The sequence below is a fragment of the Aotus nancymaae genome, unplaced genomic scaffold (genome assembly GCF_030222135.1).
Source record: "Aotus nancymaae isolate 86718 unplaced genomic scaffold, 86718_ANA_hifiasm-v0.15.2.pri h1tg000003l, whole genome shotgun sequence".
NCBI lineage: Eukaryota > Metazoa > Chordata > Mammalia > Primates > Aotidae > Aotus > Aotus nancymaae.
The window spans coordinates 39,137,564-39,155,071 of NW_026988414.1; the positions used below are offsets into that span (position 1 = coordinate 39,137,564).

At 49.3% G+C, this 17,508-nt stretch overlaps 1 protein-coding gene, 1 long non-coding RNA gene and 1 pseudogene across 3 annotated transcripts in view; 2 read left to right on the forward strand and 1 right to left on the reverse strand.

The window, feature by feature from the left end:
• LOC135276626 (uncharacterized) overlaps nt 1-3,033 on the forward strand; it is an 18,065-nt gene extending 15,032 nt beyond the window's left edge. The window contains exons 3-4 of one of the 2 annotated variants that reach the window (XR_010344174.1): nt 290-462; nt 1,923-3,033. This is a non-coding gene — a long non-coding RNA (uncharacterized LOC135276626). Of the gene's footprint in view, nt 1-289 lie in introns of both variants that reach the window. The other variant, XR_010344168.1, reaches the window with a different exon arrangement.
• LOC135276622 (thymidylate synthase-like) overlaps nt 1-10,228 on the reverse strand; it is a 14,676-nt pseudogene extending 4,448 nt beyond the window's left edge.
• LOC135275267 (spermatogenesis-associated protein 31A5-like) lies at nt 7,248-14,845 on the forward strand. The gene is made up of 4 exons (XM_064376724.1): nt 7,248-7,257; nt 10,585-10,782; nt 11,342-11,402; nt 11,969-14,845. Exons 1-4 carry the CDS (start codon nt 7,248-7,250, stop codon nt 13,752-13,754), a joined length of 2,055 nt encoding a protein of 684 aa, XP_064232794.1. The 3' UTR covers nt 13,755-14,845.
• Nucleotides 14,846-17,508: the final 2,663 nt, after the last annotated feature.

The following is a 17,508-nucleotide window of genomic DNA, read 5'->3' on the forward strand; positions in this document are numbered from 1 at the left end:
TCCCATGTCTGCCTGGACTGCTATATAGTAAGACAGGGCTGGTGCACGTCACCTCCTGCCCGCAGTGCTGAATGCCATGTTGTTGTGGGCTGGGAGGAAAGGAAATGGACCCATCCCACCACTAGGTCTTGGAGGCTCTCTGTGACCTTGACTAGCTACTTCCTCTCCTTTTCCTTAGTCTCTCCCCACAAACCCCGAGTATAATGGATACAACAGTTCCTAGAAACTGTAAAGTGCTGTGCACAAGCAGGCAACGTGATCACTAACAGGAAGATGTGGTTCTTCCCAGGCAATGGTTTTCCTGCCCAAGTATACCTAGGAACTACCTACAGTGCCTGTTAAAAATGCTGATTGCTGGCCCCATCCCAGAGAGGGAATAAGGGGCCTAGGAAGCTGCATTTTCTGCATCTTTGACAAGACACTCACCCACCCCACCGGCCCCTTCCAAAAATTCTGACACAGGTAGGTATTCTTGGGGTGGACAAAGCAGGGCTTCTCAAACCGTATCTCCTGAAAAGCTACTTAAAATAAGAGTCTGGGATTCAGCAGGGTTGGGATCAGTCTGAGAATGTGCATTTCCAAGCTCCCAGATGATGCTGACGGTAGCACTCAGGTACATCAGCTTTGAGGAAGGCTGTTCTAAACAGTGTTGAAAATCTAAATAACTTAAGGTTGCAGGGGTCTGAATTATGAAAGTTTACTGTTGACCATCAGGAGGCTTCATATTCAAGTAGCACTGGGGTGAATCCAGATCGGAAAAAAACTCTGAATCTCCATCCCTTTGTTTCCTGGTGTCTGATAACTCCTTAGTACGGTAAAGCTTTGGAGGCCCAGAACCAACACTTCTCTCCATTCCTACATCCTCCAAGGGCCCTGCCATCGGCTTTCCAGGGCTGGGGGTCCTGTTCTGGTCTTCAGACTCCCCCAGGACTGAGCCTCCCCTGCCCAGACTGAAGTACAGCCCTTCACCCAGACAGATACACCTGGGCCCCCAGCTAAACACCACCTTGCAAGGTGGCCCTATGCATTAAACCTATAATTCCACTTAACAATTAATTCTAAGGAAATCATCTGAAATGCAGATCTGTTATTTTATCCTTCCGTCTGTCTGATCCAAGGTGTTAGAGGCAGGGTTATTTATAATCGCAAAGACAGGGAGGCAGGGAGCCAGTAAACTAAACAGCAATACAGGCACACAATGAAATAGCAAGAGGCCACTAGGAATGATATTCTCAAAGAATATCTAATAACATAAGAAGTATGATGCAGGGAATGGAAATAATGGATCATAAATCAGAGACATTATGATAATATTTATAGCACATAATCCTTATGTGTTACGTGTAAAAAATGATGGGAAGAAAACACATTTTAATTTTAACGGTAGTCTCTCTGAGTCCAGCCATTCACTCCAGGCTTCCACTGTTTATATTTCCCAAACATTACTTTTACAAGAAAAAACTCCAGTGTTTAATTTTTTTTAACAAAACACACAGTTTTCTCCTCTTCTGAGGCTCATACCCACCTGATTCTGGCCCATCCCATGACAGAGGTACAGAATGACCTGGTGTCCCACGATCTGGTTTTCATCGGGAGGGTTATAGTCAAAGCAGTAATCTTTTAGTCCTTTGTTCTGGAGCTAAATAAAACATAAAGTTGGCATTTAAGTCCAGATTTACACACACTAACAGATGCCACGCCAGGTTTGGGAAGGGTACCTGGCATGAGAGGAGAGCCTGCTTCAACAGCTAGACACAAAGGTAAGAAAGAGTCTTTCCTGTGCAGCACCTTCTAGCTTTAAAAGTGCTTCCTTGTTCTGTAGGCAAGAGTAGCTTTATCCCTATTTTAAGTTGATAAGCCTGAGGACCAGAGAGATGAACCCTTCATGACCTGAAAGCTCCTCTCTCTTCCTTTCTCATTAGTGGCAGCCTTACTGCTGCACAAGTCCCAATATACCATACTTCCTGTGCTCCTGATATGACAACGTGAACACAAAACATCACCCACAAAGTGTTCTTGCAAAAAGGTGGATCCTGACTCTAATCAAACCTTTAGAACTCACTTCCATCTTCAAGAAATATGGAGGAGAGAGGCACAACCTAATCACACCACAAAGGAAGAATTAGTAATTGCAAGAGTGAGACACTCCACAGGTAACTGATCTTGTTTTTCCACCATGTTAAAGATTAACCAAAAAAAGGAAGAGGACTGTCTTAGATTAAAAGAGATTTAGGAGACAAGACACCACCACCACATGCAATGTGTGGACCTTGTTTGGATCCGAATTCGAATTAGCTGCCACTCAAAGAGAAACTGGAAAAGTTGGGGGAACAGGAATCAGAACTAGACATTAAATGATAACAAGAAATTACTGCTCATTTCTACAGTTTTGTAAGATAATGTCCAAATGTTATGAAAATGCATACTAAAATGCAGAGGTGAGAAATGACACACTGCCTGGGATTTGCTTAAAAAGAGAAACACAGGGAGGTGAAGTAGAGGAGAGAGAAAGCAAGAGAGGCAGGATCTTGAAAATTCTAGAATCTCAGGGATGGTATTCACTATATCATTCTCTCTGCATTTCTATATGTTTGAATATTTTCATAATGAAAATAGAACGTAACATGAATATCCTGCTTTGTATTTATCAGTGACTTCCAGAATGGAACACCAGCTACTCCTGATCAACACATCACAGCAGAGGAGACCTCCCTAAGCTGGTGTAATTCGTAGCAAAAGCAAAAGACACTGCACATTTTATCTGGTCTCATCCCAAAAACATTCCTTTTAGGTTTTTCTGAAATACTAGCATTGACTCCCCTATACCCACTATTGCCTCTGTATACTCCCAAACCTGGAATTATTAACTAGTCCAGCCACCAAGACTAGGAGTAATGTGATAAAGTGACATGGAAACACCAGATAAGCCTGTCTCCTTATCTACAAAATGGGAGGCATACAGTTGTCAACTTTGAGATAGCTTCCAGCTCTGACATTCTGCACCCAAGGCCCAGAAACGCACAGGGAGAAAGAGCCGTGGATAAAAAGGTGGTGGGGGGCGGGGGTACGGGCAGGCGGGTGGGAGTGGAGGAAGCCAGTGATCCCCATGGAGTAGCCTTTCTTGCCCAGAATTTGTAGATCAGACCCAGGGAACTCCCTGCCTGCCGTGGGTCCATCACCCTCACTCACCATCCCAAAGAAGCCAGGCCTGTCTTTAGGCACATGCAGTTCTGGATACACAGTCTCCAAGAACCACTTGAAGTCCTTACACTGGAGCTTGGCCCAGAGCTGCTTCCTCTCCGTCACGTCCCCAAGAGGTTCCTGAGGAAACAACAAAACAGTGAGATCCCACGGGTCCTAGTGCTTCCTCTCAAAGTTACCAACGCTCACTCACTAACTACCAGCCAGCTTATGCCAGGCCCTGTGCAGAGCCTGTAAACATAACAGAAATGTAAAGATGACAGTCCATGTAAATATGATAGAAAACAGCCTCACGCCTAATTCCGGCTTCCAGTATGAGAGGCTGTCACACAGACAATTCCATTCCCAGGTGCTCTGTTGGCGGGAGGCGTGACCAGATGCAGGAGGGTAGAGGACAACCCGCCTGCTGATGGAGTGAAGGAGCCAAGCCCTGGGGCTGCACTGGCATCTATGGATCCTGGACCTGTGACCCATGCCTGTGATCAGAGGTCATCCTGACACCCAACCAGGGAAGCGTCAGTTTCGCTGTGACATATGCCATGACTTCCTGATTTACTACTAACATCTGAATATCCACTTTCAAACACAGGTAAATATTCTGAAGTAATTATGTTCTCAACATATTGAAGTATCAATATTTACTTATGATGATAAGAGCAAAATGCTGCAATAAAATATTTGTGGAAGTTTGGTTTTATGGACAAAACAATGACTGAGAACTTTCGAATGATAAAGCAAGCCTCTATTTAGCACGGCAAATGCACAGCCACGAGAAAAATGCTGGGTGCAGAGATGTTACCATACCTGCACTGTCACGTTAAACAATTAAAAACTGACAAGTTAAATATTGAACAAAATGGTAATAATAAGTACATGTTTGATTAAGATTTTGGATTTCTGCTATTTCCCAGAAGTTCTTTCACTGATGAGAGCCACTGTGTCCTCAGTTTCAACCAAGTAACCATGTAACACTTGGGCATGCAGCCTAAGGGTGCATTCAGGGCCTCCCTAACATATGCTCTGGGAACTCTCAGGAAAAAGGAACTATGGGTTCCAAACTGTGCATCAGGAAAGAGCAACTGTTTCTACTCCATGATACTGGGCAAGACAGAGGAAACAGGCAAATGACCATGGAGCCCAGAGCCAGACACGGGCTGAGTGGGAGTTCAGTTGAGAGCCCTCAGGCTCTGCAGAGCAGAATAAGAGGTGCACTGCAGAGTACAGGCCCCAGGCACAGCTCTACCGCCTATCAGCTTTGGGGCCTGAAGCCCAAGGTCTGGGAAAGAAGAGGCAGATCCCTCATCCACAGTGGTCTCTGAGGTAGAGGCAGAACAAAGATCTGGGGCAGATAACAATTCCCTGAGATAAATCACTTTGAGGAAGAACACAGTCTGGGCTGGGCTGAGCCTCAGCCTCCAACAGGCTCAGTGCAGTGGGTGGTTGGGCCAGTGTCACTACAGTGTGTGGCTGGGACCTGGGGGAGCAAGCCAACAGAGCTGAAACTTCAGCCACTGCAGGCACACCTTCACCATCGTTCAGAGAGATGGGGCCAGCAAGGCCTCTGAGAGGGGAGGAAGAAAGGCATCTGTTAGGCTGGCGGTGGGAGGTTTCCATGGTCATGACATATGGTGAGAAAGAGTAGCAGCGGGGGCCTGGGCCACTCTCCAGTAGTCCTTCCATCTGGAAATGGAAGCAGAACAGATTCCCTGTTTTAAAAAAGTAAGCTTCCAGGGTGCTAAGAAGAAGCCTCTAGAGGGAGGTAACAGACCCCTAGCTTATAAGGAGGGTGTGTCCCTGAGCAACAGCTTTAAGGTAAAGAACTGTGCCTTAGTTTGCACCCTGGGTTTGTGGACTCAACACTACTGGCTACAAAGAGGTAAGCCACCATACATGGACAATGTCTGGCATGTGACACCGGGTGTCCTCAACTGTCTACATTGGTTCAGTCCATCCTCATTATTTACTGCTTCTGTATCTGTGAATTTCCCTACCTGCTATAATTCAATTTAAAACAGGAAATCTGTTCTGCTTCCATTTCCAGATGGAAGAACTACTGGAGACTGTGCCCCTAACTTGGTCATTGGGATGCTGAGGGGTCCAGCCCCATGGGGCTCCTGGGAGGGCTAAAGCAGGTAAACTGGTGCTGAGCCTGGAGCCTGGCACAGAGGAAAGTGCCACCGACGGCAGCGAGCAGCCCTCTTAAGAAGGAAACACCACTGGTATGTGAGCAGGGCGTACCTGGCGATGTTGAAAGGCACACCTACGCCGAAGTCTCCCGATCGCTGGTACAGCTGGCAGGACAGCTCACCATTCACCACACAGAACTGGTAGAGGGCATGGCGTGGAGGCAGCGCCATCAGAGGAAGATCTCTTGGATTCCAAGCACACATGATGATTCTTCTGTCATCAGGGTTGGTTTTGATGGTGTCAATCACTCTTTGCAGTTGGTCAACTCCTTGTCCTGAATAATCTGAATCCATATCTCTGTATTCTGCCCCAAAATGCCTCCACTGGAAGCCATAAACTGGGCCCAAGTCCCCTTCTTCTCTGGCGGAGAATCCCAAGCTATCCAGAAAGTCTCGGGATCCATTGGCATCCCAGATTTTCACTCCCTTGGAAGACAGCTCTTCAGCATTTGTGGATCCCTTGATAAACCACAGCAACTCCTCCAAAACACCCTTCCAGAACAGACGTTAGGTTGTCAGCAGAGGAAATTCATCTCTCAGGCTGTAGCGCGCCTGCATGCCGAACACTGACAGGGTCCCAGTGCCAGTGCGGTCGTGACGCCGCAGCGAAGGATGTGCTCGATCTGCCCCAGGTACTGCAGCTCCCCGTGAGGCGACCGCGGCTGGGCGTCCAGCTCCTGGGCGGCGGGCTGCGAGGGCTGGCATGGCAGCTTGGAGCCGGCGATGGGCATGGCGCTGCAGGCGGCGGGACGGAGGCAGAAGTGGCGCAGCTGGTGGTGGGACGGAGCCAGGAGAGGTGGCGCAGTGGCAGGAGCCCTTCCGTGCGTTCTTCTCCTGCCGCCGTCCAGTGCTCCGCCTCTTCGTGCTCGGTGGGGTCGCTGCTGCGCCAGCGACATGGGCAAAGATTTTATGATGAAAGTACCAAAAGCAATTGCAACAAAAGCAAAAATTGACAAATGGGATCAAATTAAACTAAGGAGCTTCTGCACAGCAAAAGAAGCTATCATCAGAGCAAACAAACAACCTACAGAATGGGAGAAAAATTTTGCAATCTATCTATCAGACAAAGGTCTAAAATCCAACAGACACTTCTCAAAAGAGAGGCCAGGTGCAGTGGTTCATGCCTGTAGTTCCAGCACTTTGGGAGGCCAAGGTAGATGGATCACTTAAGGTCAGGAGTTTAAGACCAGCCTTGCCAACATGGTGAAACCCCATCTCTACTGAAAGTACAAAAATTAAGCTGAGCATGGTGGCTTATGCCTGTAATTCCAGCACTTTGGGAGGCCACGGCGAGCAGGTCACGAGGTCAGATCGAGACCATCCTGGTCAACATAGTGAAACCTTGTCTTTACTAAAATACAAAAAATTAGCTGGGCATGGTGGCCCACACCTGTAGTCTCAGCTACTCAGGAAGCTGAGGCAGATTAATCACTTGAACCTGGGTGGCCGAGGGTGCAGTGAGCCAAGACTGTGCCACTGCACTCCAGCTTGGTGACAGAGCAAGATTCAGTCTCAAAAAAAACAAAAATTAGCTAGGCATGGTGGCAGATACCTGTAATCCTAGCTACTCAGGAGGCTGAGGCAGAAGAATTGCTTGAACCCAGGAGACAGAGTTGCAGTGAGCCGAGATCTCACCACTGCACTTCGGCCTGCGCAACAGAGCAAGACTCCCATCTCACTCACACACACACACACACACACACACACACACACACACACACACACACAAAGACATACATGCAGCTAACAAATATGCTTTAAAAACCTCAACATCACTGATGATAAGAGAAATGCAAATCCAAACCACGAGATACCATTTCACACCAGCCAGAATGGCAGTTAGTAAAAAGTCAAGAAACAATGGATACTGGTAAGGTTCTGGAGAAACAGGAATGCTTTTACACCATTGGTGGGAATGTAAATTATTTCAGCACTGTGAAAGACAGTGTGGCAATTCCTCAAAGATTTAGAACCAGAAATACCATTTGACCCAGCAATCCCATTACTGTGTATAATGGTATTTATACCATTATATTATACATATATATAATTATATATGTAATTGTGTTATATATAAAATATATAATTACATATTATATATTACATATATATTATATATATTATATATATTATAGCTGATTAATATATTCTAACAAATGAATATATAGTAAGTATATTATATATTCATGCATTAGCTAGAATATATTAATCAGCTGCAATATATATTATATATTACATTATATATTATATATTAGTATGTTATATATCATGGTATTTATATCATTATTATATATCCAAAGGAATATAAATCATTCTGTTACAAAAATGCATGCACGTGTATGTTCATTGCAGCGTTGTTCACAACAGCAAGGACATGGAATCAACCCAAATGCTCATCAATGGTAGACTGGATAAAGAAAATGTGGTATATATACACCATGGAATACCATGCAGCATGAAAATGAATCAGATCATGTCTTTTTCAGACACGTAGATGAAGCTGGAAGCCACTATCCTCAGCAAACTAACACAGGGACAGAAAAGCAAATACTACATGTTTTCACTTATAAGTGGGAGCTGAACAACGAGACCGTGTGGACACAGGGAGGAGAACAACACACCCTGGCACCTGTTGGGGGAGGGCCGGTGGTAGGGAGAGCATCAGGAAAAACGGCTAATGCATGCTGAGTTTAATACCTAGGTGATGGGATGATAGATGCAGCAAACTACCGTGGTACACATTTACCTGTGTAAGAAAACTGCCTGTCCTGCACATGTACCCCAGAACTATAAAGAAAATAAATACATAAATAAAATTTAAAAAAAATTTTTTTTTTTTTTTTTTGAAACGGAGTTTCGCTCATTACCCAGGATGGAGTGCAATGGCGCGATCTCGGCTCACCGCAACCTCCGCCTCCTGGGTTCAGGCAATTCTCCTGCCTCAGCCTCCTGAGTAGCTGGGATTACAGGCACGCGCCACCATGCCCAGCTAATTTTTTGTATTAGTAGAGACGGGTTTTCACCACGTTGACCAGGATGGTCTCGATCTCTTGACCTCGTGATCCACCCGCCTCAGCCTCCCAAAGTGCTGGGAAAATTTTGAAAAATTTTAAAAATTATCTTAATTGTATGTGGGTTGGTCCCTTTGATTGAAAGTGAAATGGAAATAATTTTTTAAAAAAACCTTACTATTCAAAATTTACAAAACTATATAAAACAAATATACATTTTGTCCCTGGATCGATATAAGACAAAAACATTGTGTGGGAAAGCTGGAGTTGAGGACGAATGAGATTCTGAGAATAAAAATCCCTGGTACATAGTCAAAGTTTCAGAGTCAACTTCAGATTTTCAAGGATTATAAAATAGATAACCTCATACCACCATCTCCAACAGATAAAAGGAACCAGATAATATCTGTGTTCCACGGAGAAAGAACAGAAAATTGGCTGAGTTCTGTCACTGACAAAACTTAGTGGGAAGGAGGAATCTGGAAGGTGGGAGGGTGGAGGGATCCCGGGCTTGCGGGGTGGGGAGGGGCTGTGCTTCAGCCTCCCCCTCTCACTGCCCCTCCCCAGTCAGGGGCCCTTTGTGAGGTGAAGGCCCCAGCTCTGTGACACGGGCCTGGGCCCCAGTCCCTAGTCTCCAAGGGCATGCCCAGAGCTCAGTTGCTTGAAGGCAGCATACCTATTCAAATGGCGACTATTCCGTACCCTCTAAAACTTCTTCGTGAATCGTGGAGAAACACCCCCAGCTCCACATCATGGGAGTTGGATATCTTCCTCACCCTGGTATTCGGCGTGGTGTTCTTTTTCCTATTACTACGCCCCTACCGCTCTTACTTCCTTTATGACCCACCCTCACCATCTCCTGGGAAGAAGAAAATGGTAAGGAGCCCTCGGGCCGGACCCACACAGCACAATTCTCTCCTTTCTTTCTATTATTAGCTCTGCTTTTCCAAATCCAGTGGAGAGACTTCCGCAATGGGAAGTGTCAGGAGAGACCAGAACATGGTCCTTCCAGGGGGAGGCAGAGCAGCCAGGGGTTGGTAGGGACTGGGATTTCCCTCCCAAGCTCTCGGTCCATCTGTGGGGGAGCACAAGAAGCATCAGGGCAAAACCAAACCCCTGGACTCAGTGGCAAGGACCAGTCAGGAGATGGGGGAGGTCTTTGTGGGAGGGCGCTCATAAGCCCCTTCCTGGGGCAGGTGGCTGGGGGCCCAGCCTAGTCTGTGTGGGGTGATCTGGGGGTTGTGCTGAGCCTCCGAGGGCCTCCCACCTGGGCCTGGAGTCTCCTCTGATCTCCTGGGAAGCAGAATCCTACCTGACAGCTCAGGTGTGCCCGCGGGCCTGAGCCTGGGTGTTCGTCGAGTAGAGGAGCACCTCTACCGTTACTTATATTATATTATATATTATACATTATATTATAGTTTATATATGAAACATATATAATATATATATATTTCCTCATATAGTAAATCCCTCTCTGTAGTGGGTTTTACTGTTTGTTTGTTTTTTGAGACGGAATCTCACTCGTCGCCCTGGCTGGAGTGCAATGGCGATTTGGGCTCACTGCAGCCTCTGCCTCCCAGGTTTAAGCAATTCTCCTGCCTCAGCCTCCGGAGTAGCTGAGATTACAGGCGCGCGCCACCACGCCAGTCTAATTTTTGTTATTTTTTTGTTTGTTTTTTTTTTTTTGAGGCGGAGTCTTGCTCTTGTTACCCAGTCTGGAGTGCAATGGCGCGATCTCGGCTCACCGCAACCTCCGCCTCCTGGGTTCAAGCAATTCTCCTGCCTCAGCCTCCTGAGTAGCTGGGATTACAGGCATGCGCCACCATGCCCAGCTAATTTTTTGTATTTTTAGTAGAGGCGGGGTTTCACCATGTTGACCAGGATGGTCTCAATCTCTTGACCTCGTGATCCACCCGCCTCGGCCTCCCAAAGTGCTGGGATTACAGGCGTGAGCCACCGCGCCCGGCCCAATTTTTGTTATTTTTAGTAGAGACGGGGTTTCACTATGCTGACGAGGCTGGTCTCAAACTTCTGGTCTCAGATGATCCACCCTTCTTGGCTTCCCCAAACGCTCGGATTACAGGCGTGAGCCACCGCACCTGGCCCCCGCTCTGTGTTTTTCTAAGAAGAAAAGCAGTTTGTCATCCACTTAAACATGAGTGGGAGGAAGCACACCACTCCCTGAGCAAGACAAGAGAGCTGTGCGGTTCGTGAGTGCTTTGCGCTGTGGCTGGGCTGGGGGCAGAGAGCGAGAGCCAGTCTCAGCCCCTCACCCTTTCTTGTCTCCCAGGATCTTCTTCTCTGCCTGGATCGACTTCTGTCCCAGTGTGAAGGTCAGCGGAGGGGGCGGCCCAAAGGCAGGAAGAAAAACAGCAGTTTGAAAGGTAAGGCTCTGCCGGGCACACTAGAGTTCATTTGATCTCGTCTGTCCCCGGAGAGAAGCGACTCTGTCTGAGGAAGTCAATTGAAGAAGCCTGAGCTGGGGGCTCCTAGGAAGGAAATCAGAACCCCGGATCCCTCTCAGATTTCGTGGTGGCATGAAACCATGGTGGGCCAAGGACTGGGTGTTCCCCAGCAGGGCACAGTGTAGGGGGAGGAGGCCCATGCCTGTCTGAATCAGGAGGGGGGTGAGGGGGCTATGGACAGCTGTTCAACTCTGCTAAGGCTGATTCCTCTTTGAGACCACCCCAGTCCTTTTTCCCCACAGGGCAGCTATGAGGACTATGGGGGTGGGGGGGTCTGTGTGTGGAAGCCCTTTGTGGACAACAAAGCCTTGCCCTCCGTGCCTCGCTATCACTGTCCAGGCCATGTGGCCTTGGACACAGACATGTGGTTTCCAGGGTCTGACTCCCCATGGTCTTCCCTAAAGAAACATCCACTCAGCCTCCTGTGGAGATCCCAGGCCCCTACCTCACTGCCCTAACTGGGTCTCCTGATTTCCAGCTTCTAGAGACCGCCTGACAAGCCTGAAGAGGACTCGGGACTTGTATTCACAAGTGCAGTGGTGAGGCACTTCCCCTTCCCTGCATCCTTCCTACCGGGGCTAGGATTCAACCCCAGGGCCTCACGGCAGCCTGGAGCTGACCTGGGATGGGGAGACCAGGGGGACAGAGGATGGGAGTAAAATCCTGGAGCAAGGGGTAGGAGAAGAATTGGGGAGTCTGGGTGCAGCGCAGTGGCGGGGCATAGGAGGAGAATTGGGGAGTCAGGGTATGGGGCGGTGGAGGGGCATAGGAGGAGAATTGGGGAGTCTGGGTGCAGCACAGTGGAGGGGCATAGGAGAATTGGGGAATCTGGGTGTGGGGCGGTAGAGGGGCATAGGATGAGAATTGGGCAGTCAGGGTGTGGGGCGGTGGAGGGGCATAGGAGAATTGGGCAGTCCGAGTGTGGGGCGGTGGAGGGGCATAGGAGGAGAATTGGGCAGTCACGGTGTGGGGCGGTGGAGGGGCACAGGAGGAGAATTGGGTGGGTCTGGGTGTGGGGCGGTGGAGGGGCCGGGGCCCACGTGCCCACTCTGTCCTATGGCCCTACCTGCTCCTGGCTGCAGCTTGTACCTCCTGTCTCCTGCAGCATCCTGGGGCCACATGGGCCACATCTCTCTCGCCCAGAACCCCCTGGTGAGGAGTGCAAAAGAGCACCTGCTGGAGCCTCCCAGTCCCCTCAGGAGCCGATGGAAGATACCGCTCCCGTGCTTTCCCCATTAGCTTCCCCGGATCCTCAAACCCAGCACCCTTGGCCTCCGGTCTCCACCCCATCACCAGGCCCAATGGCCACCTCAGTCTCTCCTCTGAGTGCCTCCCAACCACCAGAACCTTCCCTTCCCCTGGAACACCCCTCACCCGAGCCAATTGCACTTTTCCCTAACCCACCACACACCCCTGATCCTCTGGCCTGCTCGCCGCCTCCTCCGAAAGGTTTCATTGCTCCTCCCCTGTGGGACTGCACTCTGACTCCTCCACCTAACTGTGGTTTGGCGACTTCTGGCCCAGCCAGCTCAGACCTTGGCAGCTCAAGCAGTCACGTCTCTGTGTCTGCATCCTCGTGCGTCTCCAACTCAAAAGTCCAGCAAGATCATCTTTCCTGTCACCCACCAGAAACCTCGTCCTCTGGAGTAGCTTGCCCTACGTCGCAGAGGGCTTTACCCTCTAGAGCCCAAAAACCTGCTCAGGACGTCTTTAGTGCCTCCACTCCTAACCTTCCCCAGGACAGTTTGACAGAAATCGTTCCTGAGAACTTTCCAGTCAGTCCTGAATTCCGGAAGCAACACCAGAGCAACCTGGGAATGACCCAAGAGTCTCTGAAATCCCACGTGGCCATGAAGTTGGGCCAGATCAAGGAGGGCTTGATCCCCATTTGTGTGCGTCGATCCTGGCTTGCTGTCAACTGGGTTTTTCCCGTGTCCAACACCCACACGAAGACCAACAATCTAGCACCCCTGAAAAGTGAGAGAGCCAGTGTGAACACATCCCAGGAGCTTTCCTTCCTCGATCCGTGCATTCAACAGGTGCTGGGACATCACATGTCCCAGGATAAAGGATCATCCTTATCCCACACACAGCTTGCTCGTCCCTCCTCATCCACCTATGAATCTAAGCCACCAGTAGGTTTACAGGTCCGTCTCCAGAGCATGACTGCTGTGAACATGCAGGCTCCCCAGGAGCTACGTGACCTTATGGTAGCCAGGAGGAGGAACCTGGGGTGCAAGGAGCCCAAGAACCCGAAACGTCAAGGCTCATGCAAGAACCAGAGCCGGATGTTAACCCCTACTCACAAGAGTGAGAACCCAACGAAGCCCAACTTAAAGAACCCAACGAAGCCCAACTTAAAGCCCCTCCAGCTGTTGCCACCAAAGAAACAGCCTCCTTCAATAACCAACTGGAGAGAAAAAATACAACAATTTTTTAAGTCGATCTTTTCGATTAAAAAAAACAAGCCAGCACCAGTCACTGCCAAGACCAAGAAAATCGTAAAAAACACATCACATGCGTACAGCAGCTGTGCCGAAGCTGAGGGGCGCATGACAGCAGTTGGACAGATGCTGGAGGAAAAAATGACACTTTGCCGTGAACATCGTGCCTCAAAGGTAAATCAGCACCAACAGAAGTTCCAAGCCGCAGTCGGTGGGTTGCTCTGCAACCACAGGCACCTCCTCTTCCACCTGGAACACAGCAGAATGCTGGGCTATGTAGCCAGCAGTCAACAAGCCACTCTCAAGAGCCAGAGTTACCCCAACAGAGAGAGTATCAGAGATCAAAAGCCCTTGAAATGTGTCTGGTGCAACAATGAGCAATGGGGCCAGCGACATCCCCAATTCTTAATCCCCAAGAGGGCTGGCTCCTCAGTCAGTCCCCCTTAGAGCGGACTCCAGCAACACACTCTTCCTGAATGACATCGCAGGCTGCTCCTCACAGCAACCAAGAGCATTGGAAGAGCCCAATCAACACTTCTTTTAATAGTTAAAAAAAAAAAAACATAGAAAAGCACATCACAATGCATATATCTCAAAATGACTCAAATCCAGAATATGTAAAAAGAAGAATGAGAGAAAAAACTCAAATCAAGAACAAAACAGACAATCCAATTTTTAATTTTGGCAAAAGACTTGAATAGACCATTTACAAAAGAGAATACCACTTAATATGTGAAATAGACAATCCACTTAATATGTGAAAAGCTGTCAACATTATCAATCATTAGGGAAATGCAAATTAAAACTACAATGAAATACCATTATACTCCCACCAAAAAAGCTAAAATTAAAAATAAATGATAATTCTGAATTTTGGCAAGAGCTGGGAGCTACCAGAACTCTTATGTTGCTGGTGGGAGTGTTAATTGCTTCAACCACTTGGGAAATGATTTGGCAATGTTTACTGAAGCTAAGCATATGCCTGCATATGATCCAGAAATTCCTATGGTATTTGCCCGAGAGAAATGAAAGCAAGTGACTACCAAATGACATGTTTAAAATCATCCTCAAAGCTTTATTTGTAAGAACCCAAAACTGAAAACAACTCTAATGTCCATCTATTCTAGAATAAATAAACAAATAATGGTACATTCATTCAACGAAATACTATGCAGCAATAAAAAAGAAGAAATTACAGATACACGCAACCCTATGGATGGACCTCACGGTGGAAATGCAGAAGGAAAGCAGACAGACAGACGTGAGTGTGTGCTGAATGGCCCCACGCATATGAAGCTCAAGGTTAGATGAAACTAACCCTGGGCATCCAAGCCTGAATAGAGGTTACCTCCGGGCAGGTTCCTGACTGGAAAAGGCGCAACGGAACTTCCTGGGCTGTTGCAATTGTTCTACGCCTTGATCTATGAGGCTTTTACATGGGTGTATACACATGTGAGAATCCATCAAGTGTATATACACACTTTGAATGTAAGCACTTTATACTAAGAAATACCCCCAATAAAATGTTTTCTTTTTAAGCCCTCCGGGTGGAGGTGGAGACTGGAGTGGAGAGGGTGAGGGGAGAGCGTAACCACTTGGGAGGCTTTTGCAACTTGAAGGCGGAGAGTGAGTAAACCAGTGGGAAACAGAGGCCAGGTGTCGGCAGGGCCAGCCATGCTGTGGGAGGCCAGAGGATGGGGGCAGTAACGTGGGGAGGTGCTGGGAGGAGGAAGAGGGGCTCAAAGGGAGCAGACCGGGCAGGAACCCCCTGGCGCATTGAAGCATTTCAACACACCCAGGTGCCATCTAGAACGAGCACCCTGGGGTCCCATCCCAATACTCGGAGAAGCTTCACATGGGGTGAGCTCCCCACCCCAGAGGAGTTCAACAAGAACAGTCAATCCCATTTGCTGAGTACTTTTGAAGTCCATGGCAAACCCTGCGCTGCCACAGACATCAGAATGGGGAGTGTTCATCAAATCTATGAAGCAGGCCTTATTTATTTATTTATTTATTTAAATGGAGTTGCCCAGGCTGGAGTGCAGTGGTATGACCTCAGCTCACTGCAACCTGTGCCTCCTGGGTTCAAGCAATTCTCTGCCTCAGCCTTCCAAGCAGCTGGGAATACAGGCACATGCCATCACACCCAGCTAATTTTTTTATTTTCAGTAGAGACAGGGTTTTACTATGTTAGCCAGGCTGGTTTCAAACTCCTGACCTCAGGCAATCTGCCCACCTCGGCCTCCCAAAGTGCTGGGATTACAGACATGAGCCACTGTACCCGGCCAGGCCTTATTCTTCCTATTTTCTAGATGAGCAAACTGAGGCTCTGAGAGCTGAGTAGTGATGCCAGGATCCCAGTCTGTTAACCCACCCTATCAATAACCATGTCACACTAGGGGTGGATGACCGCTTGTGAGGAACAACGTGGCAGGGATGCAGGATGGGTGGGGCCCACTGGCCAAGATGGCGTTGGAGAATGGACTTGGGAATCTGTAACCTCTCAGGGCTGCCAGGAGTCCTGGTGTTCCTCCAGGTCTTCTGAGAATGGGCAGGTCAGGTGACTGGCAGTAACTCTGCACCTGGACGTGGGACAGAGGGAGCTCCGCAAGATGTCAGGCACTGTCCTCAGCCCTCACTATCCCCACCCCTCAGTCCCTATTTTACAGATGGGGCGGCAGAAGCTCAGAGAGGCCACCCAGAGAAGGGCAAAGGCCCCAGCCTTGCAGACCCAAGCCCAGCGGGTCACATTCACTCCCACACCTCCCCCTGGGCCCAGAGGGCTGGAGGGGTTTGCATCCCAGTGGAAGGGCAGGGAGGACCAATTCTGAGAGACCCAGAGTGTGAAAGAAGGAAGAGAAAAAGAAATGGAGAGGCAAAGAAACGGGGAAAAGCAGAAACCAGGTAGCTCAGGGCTGGGGAGAGGAGGAGTGACAGGGAGCGCCCCAGAAAGAGGCCGGTAGTGGGCGGTGAGGCGGGAGGCAGCGGTGCGAGGTGGGAGACAGAGCAGATGTTCGCCAGCAGCTGTGAGCTCCCAGACAAACAAAACATAGACCTGCGGGGCGTGGCCCTGCCGCCGTCAGCTCCCACCTGCCCTCCTCCTCCCTTCCCATCACGGCCCACTGCCCTCATGCTCCCCAGAGGCCCAGCAAGCTGATTTTGCCCACCTTGGTCCAGGTGCCTAGGGCTGCAAAAGGGAGGAGGATCGGCAGAGGGAGGGCCAGGCTCTCCTCAGGGAGATCCCTACCCAGACTGTGTGGCCTTGGGCCTCAGTGTTTCCATCTGAGAACACTCATCTCTCCAAGGACCCGGGCAGCCATCAGGCTCTGAGCCACAAGGCATGTCTCCTGCACCCAGCCCCACCCCTGCAAAGATGCTCCACCCCTTTCACCTAGCCTCCTAGCTCCAGAGGGGAAGCATGACCAATCGCACCACACCAACCTGGGCCCGGTTCTTCCTCAACAATGAAAGGGGCCAAAGAATGCCTGCAGCCTCTCTGTCACTCAGGCTCCGTTCCTGCAGCCTCTCTCTGTCACCCAGGCTCCGTTCCTGCAGCCTCTCTCTGTCACCCAGGCTCCGTTCCTGCAGCCTCTCTATCACCCTGTAAGGTATATTGCTGAGTCGAAATGAGGAAACTGAGGCCAGTATAAGAAAATGAAAATCCAATTTTTTCAGCTCCCGGGCGAGGTTCGGCCCATTCGACAGGAGGGGCCGGAGAAGTCGCGCTGGGCTTCTTAGAGTGTGGGGTTTACAGGGAGTAGAGGTAGTTGATTGGTTATCGGGGAAACAAAGCAAAGATACTCCCATTATTTATGGAGAGACAGGGCGCCGACGGGGCGAGCCACTATTGGTAGCTAGGTGGGGCTACTGGTGGGTGGGTTGGCTAAGGACGTCCGTGGCGAGCTGCCGTTGGGCAAGTCTTTGGCGGGATTTTTAAATTTTGGCGGGGTTGCGTGCATAGTTCAGTGCTGAGTGTAGAGCTGGGAGCGGAATGCAGAGATGGGTGTGGGGAGCCCGAATGGAGAAGCCAGATGCTGAGTCATGCATTCAGAATGATGATGCTGTTCTCAGGCGCAGAGAGGGATGGGTGTGTCCATTTGGCTCCCAGCGAGGCAACCAGCCTTACACATCTAAGCTCCATTCCTGCAGCCTCTCCATCACCCAGGCTCCATTCTTCCAGGGAAGACCTCTTCTTGGGGTT